At 46.0% G+C, this 6,877-nt stretch overlaps 1 protein-coding gene across 2 annotated transcripts in view; it reads right to left on the minus strand.

Moving 5' to 3' along the window:
• Window positions 1-6,407, minus strand: part of clec16a (C-type lectin domain containing 16A) — a 108,015-nt gene extending 101,608 nt beyond the window's left edge. For both annotated transcript variants that reach the window (XM_056288042.1, XM_056288041.1), the window contains exons 1-3: window positions 6,235-6,407; window positions 5,179-5,301; window positions 2,388-2,521 (exon numbers count right to left, since the gene is read on the minus strand). In XM_056288042.1, coding sequence (XP_056144017.1) covers window positions 2,388-2,521; window positions 5,179-5,301; window positions 6,235-6,308 — 331 coding nt within the window. In that variant the 5' untranslated portion in view covers window positions 6,309-6,407. The remainder of the gene's footprint in view (window positions 1-2,387; window positions 2,522-5,178; window positions 5,302-6,234) is intronic.
• Between the last annotated feature and the right edge of the window lie 470 nt (window positions 6,408-6,877).

Below are 6,877 nucleotides of genomic sequence, written 5' to 3' on the forward strand. Positions count from 1 at the left end.
TCTCTTCCTGTCCTCTGCGTCTTCCTCTGTCACACCAGCCACCTGCATGTCCTCCCTCACCACATCCATAAACCTCCTCTTTGGCCTTCCTCTTCTCCTCTTCCCTGGCAGCTCCATATTCAGCATCCTTCTCCCAATATACCCACACATGTCCAAACCATCTCAATCTTGCCTCTCTTGCTTTGTCCTCAAACCGTCCCAACCGGAGCTGTCCCTCCAATATACTCATTCCTAATCCTGTCCTTCTTCATCACTCCCAATGAAAATTTTAGCATCTTCATCTCTGCCACCTCCAGCTCCTCCTCCTGTCTTTTCATCAGTGCCACTGTCTCCAAACCATACAACATAGCTGGTCTCACAACCATCTTGTAAACCTTCCCTTTAACTCTTGCTGGTACCCTTCTGTCACAAATCACTCCTGACACTCTTCTCCACCCACTCCACCCTGCCTGCACTCTCTTCTTCACCTCTCTTCTGCACTCCCCGTTACTTTGGACAGTTGACCCCAAGTATTTAAACTCATCCGCCTTCGTCACCTCCACTCCTTGCACCCTCACCATTCCACTGTCCTCCCTCTCATTCACACATAGGTATTCTGTCTTGCTCCTACTGACTTTCATTCCTGTTCTCTCCAGTGCATACCTCCACCTCTCCAGGCTCTCCTCCACCTCCACCCTACTCTCACTACAGATCACAATGTCATCCACGAACATCAGAGTCCACGGAGACTCCTGCTTCATCTCATCCGTCAACCTGTCCATCACCATTGCAAACAAGAAAGCTGCTACTGGGATGACAAAAAATAGAACTTCAACAAGTAGAGTTTAAATCTCTTGTTTGTTTTTTTAGTTAATTTTCAAAGCATTTATTAGGTCTTGTTGATCAATTCGAAACAGATTTCTCGAATCGAGTCAATATCAGACACATTCAAATGCCACTTGTTTTCTTTTTTCTTTAATGATTTTATTATTTATGCTTAAATGTTAATTTTAAAAAGACTTCCATAAAGATTTTGTGAATTCAACTTGAAATTTGCAAATAATCACTGAACTTGTACATAATTATTTAAAGTGGCACCATCTAGTCTCCGTAGACGTGCGAGTGCGGGCTTGTGTTGCTGTTTGCCTCATAACAAAAGCTGCTTGGCATTGCACAGTGTTGCGTCATCATTTCCTAATGATGTAAAATACACATGCTTACCCGTAAAAAGGGAGTTTTATAAGCTTGCTGGAATTCTCGGGCCATTTAAAATCAACCCGCTCTCTTAATACCCTGCCTCAAATGAATTTTTGTCATGTAAGAATTACCAAAATTATATAACTGATTAAATTTCCTACACTTTTGTTCAAAAAGATCTCTCGCATCTTCACTGAACCCAGTCTCGTTCTTCCCCTCATTATCGCCAAAATCCACTGTCGTCAATGCTCGCACAGTGAAACTGTATTCTGTCAGCTGTGTCTGTAGCCGAGTTGAGGAAGTCACGTCTTTCAAAGATCTCGGATCTGCCATTAACGAAGACGGAAGATCGGAAAAAGGAATTAGGAGCAGAATCGCCATCGCAACAAGCGCAGTGACCAAGCGCAACACGATCTGGGAAGATGAAAACCTCGGCATGAAGTCAAAAATGCAACTGCTCCGCACCGTCATAATAGCAACTCTTCTTATACGCTGCAGAATCCTGGACCCTAACAAAAGCTACGGAGAAAAAAATACAAGCCTCTGAACTCAGAACGCTGCAGATCTCATACACAGCGCACGTCACCAACACTGAAGCGCTGAGCAGAGTTAAGGAAGCCGTTGGTCACCATGATAGTTTACTGACAATGGTAAAAAAAAAGGAAATTAAACTGGTTTGGGCACGTTTGCCGAACGGAAAGGACACTCGCAAAGGACATCCTGCAAGGCCTGGTAGAAGGGAACAGGAAGAGAGGGAGACCGAGAAAAACCTGGGTAAACAACACTGGAGAATGGCTGCAGATGAGCATAGTGGAGGCGGGGAGAGCTGCGATGGATAGGGGAACGGTGGAAGAGACTTGTTGAGGCATCGGCTGTGCTCCTACGACCTCCATAGGTTACGGGAACTGATGATGATGACGATGATGATGATGTCTGCAGCTAACAATGTTTATCAGAATCAAAAGTTCTTTTATTCTCATGTGCATTACACATGCTAGGAGTGTAATTATGTCACATCCTTGGTGACCCAATTCTCGAAGCCTTTCCTAACAAACCACTTCCTTAAATTTTCTAGCCGTCACCCGTCTTCTTATTCCGGCTACCTGTGTCTTTTTTTTAAGCACAGTCCAACTTTTCTCCACATTTTACTATTGTGCCTTGTGTTTTTTTTTTACTGTTGTGCTCACGCACACATGCACACACACACTTACATAGTGATGTCTCATGGCTGATGTTCTCGAACAGTATGTTGAGTGTCTGGAGGAGCTGGACACACACGTAGCGACCAGACTTCTGACGCAGGATGTTGAGGAAGAAGGCAAACATGTTCTTCTCCAAGAAGAAGCTATGAACACGCACACACACACACACACACACACACACACACACACACACAAATAGTTGACAACACAAAGAAATCATTTGGAAACACAAATACATGTTGACACCTTCACCAAGACTGCAGCTCAATGATTTACAAAGAAACCAGGGAGGCTACTAAAGATGCCTTTATCCAGCTCTTCATAGGATCCCAACTCTCACATAACCAAAAAACAGCACTTCTGCCCATTTAAATGAGAGTAACATGAAGGCTGTTAAGCCTGGAAGGGAGTTATTTTTGGGACAATTAACCTCATTAGAAAGTGTGAAGAGCGATATGACAGTTGGGTGAGATGGGTCCTTGGTCTCAAGGTGTGACTGAATTATTAAGTTTTGATTCCAGGCCAAAAAGAGGTTAAACCCAAAGTGACTATAAGGCTACGTGCATGTCTGGAAATACGATTCTGATGACGAGGATGCGTGTCCTATATTGTCATGGCTGAAAATATGACCGGAGGGTGTACTCCAATTCTCGGGGCATCACACTGCTGAGCCTCCCTGGGAAAGTCTACTCTAGGGTGCTGGAAAAGGAGGCTCCGACCGATTGTCGAACCTCGGATCCAGGAGGAACAATGTGGATTCTGTCCTGGCCGTGGAACAACGGACCAACTCTTTACCCTTGCAGAAGTGCTGAGGGGGGCATGGGAGTTTGACCAGCCAGTCTACATGTGTTTTGTGGACTTGGAGAAGGCTTAGGACCGTGTACCTCGGGGCAATCTGTGGGGGGTACTGCGGGAGTATGGGGTACCTGGGCAGTTGCTACAAGCCATCCGGTCCTTGTATAACCGAAGTGAGAGCTGTGTCCGCATTCTCGGCACACAGTCAAACACGTTTTCGGTGGGTGTCGGACTCCACCAAAGTTGTCCCTTGTCTCCGATTCTGTTTGTGATTTTCATGGACAGGCTCTCAAGGCGCGGCCAAGGTGAGGAGTGTGTCCGTTTTGGGAAACTCAGAATTGCACCTCTGTTCTTCGCAGATGATGTGGTTTTGTTGACTTCTTCAGAACGCGACCTCCAGTGCGCACTGGGGCGGTTTGCAGATGAGTGTGAAATGGCCGGGATGAGAGTCAGCACTTCCAAGTCTGAGGCCATGGTTCGCTATTGGAAAATGGTGGATTGCTCCCTCTGTTTTGGGGATGCGTTGTTGTCTCAAGTGAAGCAGTTCAAGTATCTCGGGGTTTGTTCATGAGTGAGGGTAGGATGGAGTGGGAGATTGACAGGCAGATTGGTGCAGCATCAGCAGGAATGTGGACGTTGTACCGGACCGTTGTGGTGAAGAGGGAGCTGAGCCTGAAGGCAAAGCTGTCAGTTTACCAGTCAAGCTTGGTTCCAAACCTCACCTACAGTCAAGAGCTTTGGGTAGTGACCAAAACAGTGAGATTGCGGATACAAGTTGCTGAAATGAGTTTCCTCCGTAGGGTGTCTGGGCTCAGCCTTAGAGATAGGGCGAGGAGCTCGGACATCCGGAGGGAGCTTGGAGTAGAGCCGCTGCTCCTTCGCATCGAAAGGAGCCAGTTGAGGTGGTTCGGGCGTCTGATTAGGATGCCTCCTGGGCACCTTCCTTCGGAGGTTTTCCGGGCACGTTCAACTGGGAGGAGACCCCGGGGTAGACCCAGAACTCGCTGGAGGGACTACGTGTCCAATCTGGCCTGGGAACGCCTTGGGATCCCCCAGAAGGAGCTGGAGGGTGTTGCTGGGAAGAGGGACGTCTGGAGTGCCCTACTTAGCTTGCTGCCACTGTGACCCGACCCCGGAGAAGCGGCTGATGATGAGATGAGATGATGAAAATATGAAAAAACATTTTCTACCACCCACTGTCACAAATGCTCCTTGTCGACATACCTACTTTCCCACCTCAAAAAAAAAGTAAAAACTTAAGAGACATGAGGGGCTTTTTTTTTTACAGCGATCTGGCATTTCCGTTTGTCTTTCTTGATTCAAAACTTCAAAATTTACATCAAATCATCTTGGCGGAAAAATCAGAAGATTAATAGGTCGAAGTGACAATGGGCACATTGTCACACTACGACAGCACCTTTACATAGCATAAAAAAGCAAAGGATAAGACAAAGCCCCCCATAAATAGCATAAAAGACAGTGCACTTTAATTCAAATTTAATTTAAAGACGTGATTTTCTTTCGCACATAGGCTCTTAATAGAAACGATCAGTCTTTCCTCAAAAAAAAAACTTGCACTGTATTTATAACATACTATAAAGGGAGAGTTCCATCATAAAAGTTAACTAGATAAGATCAAAAATATCTCTGTCTGAATTCCGAGCGAGGTTTTGAATACACTTTGTCTCATAAACACTTCAGTTTCAAGCTATGTATAAGATAAAGTAATTGTGCAGTCTATGTTTGCCACCATGACGGATGCCGTTCACAACCATAGCCCAACACCCCCCCCCCCCGCCGCCTTTAAATGCTTTTGGGTGGTTAATGTTTCTGTGTTATGGCCATAAATGAGTCTTTGCTGACTTTGCAGTCCTCATACACACAGTCAGGAGCAGCTCTATCGTGCCGCCTACGACGCTGGCTCGACTCTCCCGACAAGAGACAAGTCGTGTGCTTGCAACAGGTGAAGTCTGTCAACATTTTCAGGTTTGACTAAAAATCTTACTCAAACACAGAGCTGTCATTCTGGTCAATGAGGATCTCGGTGATGGAGCGGATGGTCTCCACCAGGAGGTTCTTGTTGTGGTCCGTCACCGTGGTATTTTTAGTCAGGACACTGTACATGTATCTAGAGGAGAAAAAAACAATAAGCAGAGGGGGGGAAAAAAGCATTGGAAGGAGGTGCTGAAGTGTGGAGAGATCGAGAGGGGAACAGATTAAGCGAGGGAGCCCTGTCATGTGTGTGTGTGTTCATTCATAACAAATGAGCTCGGCTAACGCCCCATCAGAAGCCATAAAAAGCATAGCGATCCTCACAAGATGTCAAGTCACTCAACTGACTCCTGACAGTGAAGCGCCGCCAGTCACACGTGCTGTCAGGGCTGCCACGGCCATGAACACTTCTTCAGCTATGAAGCTGACAACTGTGGTCTAGTCCACCTTGCCCTTTTCTCTTGTATTCTTTTGTTTGTTTTGCATGTACAAAAATTGTGCGTTTTGCACAAGCAACCGATACTCAACTGACCCAATAAACGACAATAAGTCGAGTCAGAATAATAAGGACAGAGGACAACAACAGTCACAGAAAAATGGCACACGGGCACAGAAAATGAGGAAGAACAACAGACCAAACAAAATATGTGCGTGTGACTTAGACGTGTGTGTGTGTGTGTGTGTGTCTGTGTGTGTGTCTCTGTGTGTGCGTGCGCGTGTGTGCGTGTGTGTCTGCGTGTGTGCGTGTCTGTGTCAGTGTGTGTGTGTGTCTGTCTCTGTGTGTGTGTGTCTGTGTCTGTGTGTGTGTGCGTGTGTCAGCGTGTGTGTCTGTGTGTGTGTGTGTGTGTGTGTGTCTGTGTGTTTGTGTTTGTGTGTGTGTGTGTCTGTGTGTGTGTGTGTGTGTATGTGTACCTCGTCTTGTATAGAACGGAGAGAAACCGAAAGGTGGACCCGATGCTGTCTCTATCTGGACAGCTAGCGCTACACCTCCTCCGCGGGGGTGACGCCGGACAGCCATGGAGGCTTGTCGCTAGCTTAGCCAACCATGATGGATCTTAGCTATACTCACTTTAAATGGTCCAGGGAGTGGATGTTTCTCGATTTCCCCTGTCCCCCGACCCAACTCCGTGACCGCCCGAACATGGCTGGCGTCGTGAAGCGGCCGATGCTTGTTGCCAGGCGGGTTGATGGTCGCTGTAACGTCGGTAGACCGGGATCAGTCCATTCCGGCCACTTCCCCGTTCCCTCGCACAGATAGCTGGTTAGCAAACAGAAGGTGATCAGCAGCAACAGCCCGTTCTTCTTCTTCTGCTACTTTAACTGCGCTTTGTAGGCGGCTTTGAAGCGCATTACCGCCATCTACCGTTGTGGAGTATGGATCAATGTGCAGAAGAGTATTATACAATAACAACGACAATGAGGGATGGAATGGATGGTAATACTAATAACATGAATAATAATAATAATGATAATAATAATAATAATAATAAACATCTCATATCCTAGGAAAGCTACTATAGATAAATAGACTTCTACCTCATTCTAACCCCAGGCCCAAGGAACGGGCCCGGTTATTATGTTGTATTATGGCATGAAGTTAGAGGAAATTTGTATGATAATAATAATAATAATGGATGGAATTATGGATGACAATACTAATAATAAGAATGATAAAAATAATAATAATCGAACAAGTTTACTTATAGTGTTAC

This window comes from Lampris incognitus, chromosome 10, assembly GCF_029633865.1.
Source record: "Lampris incognitus isolate fLamInc1 chromosome 10, fLamInc1.hap2, whole genome shotgun sequence".
In the NCBI taxonomy this organism is placed as follows: Eukaryota; Metazoa; Chordata; class Actinopteri; order Lampriformes; family Lampridae; genus Lampris; species Lampris incognitus.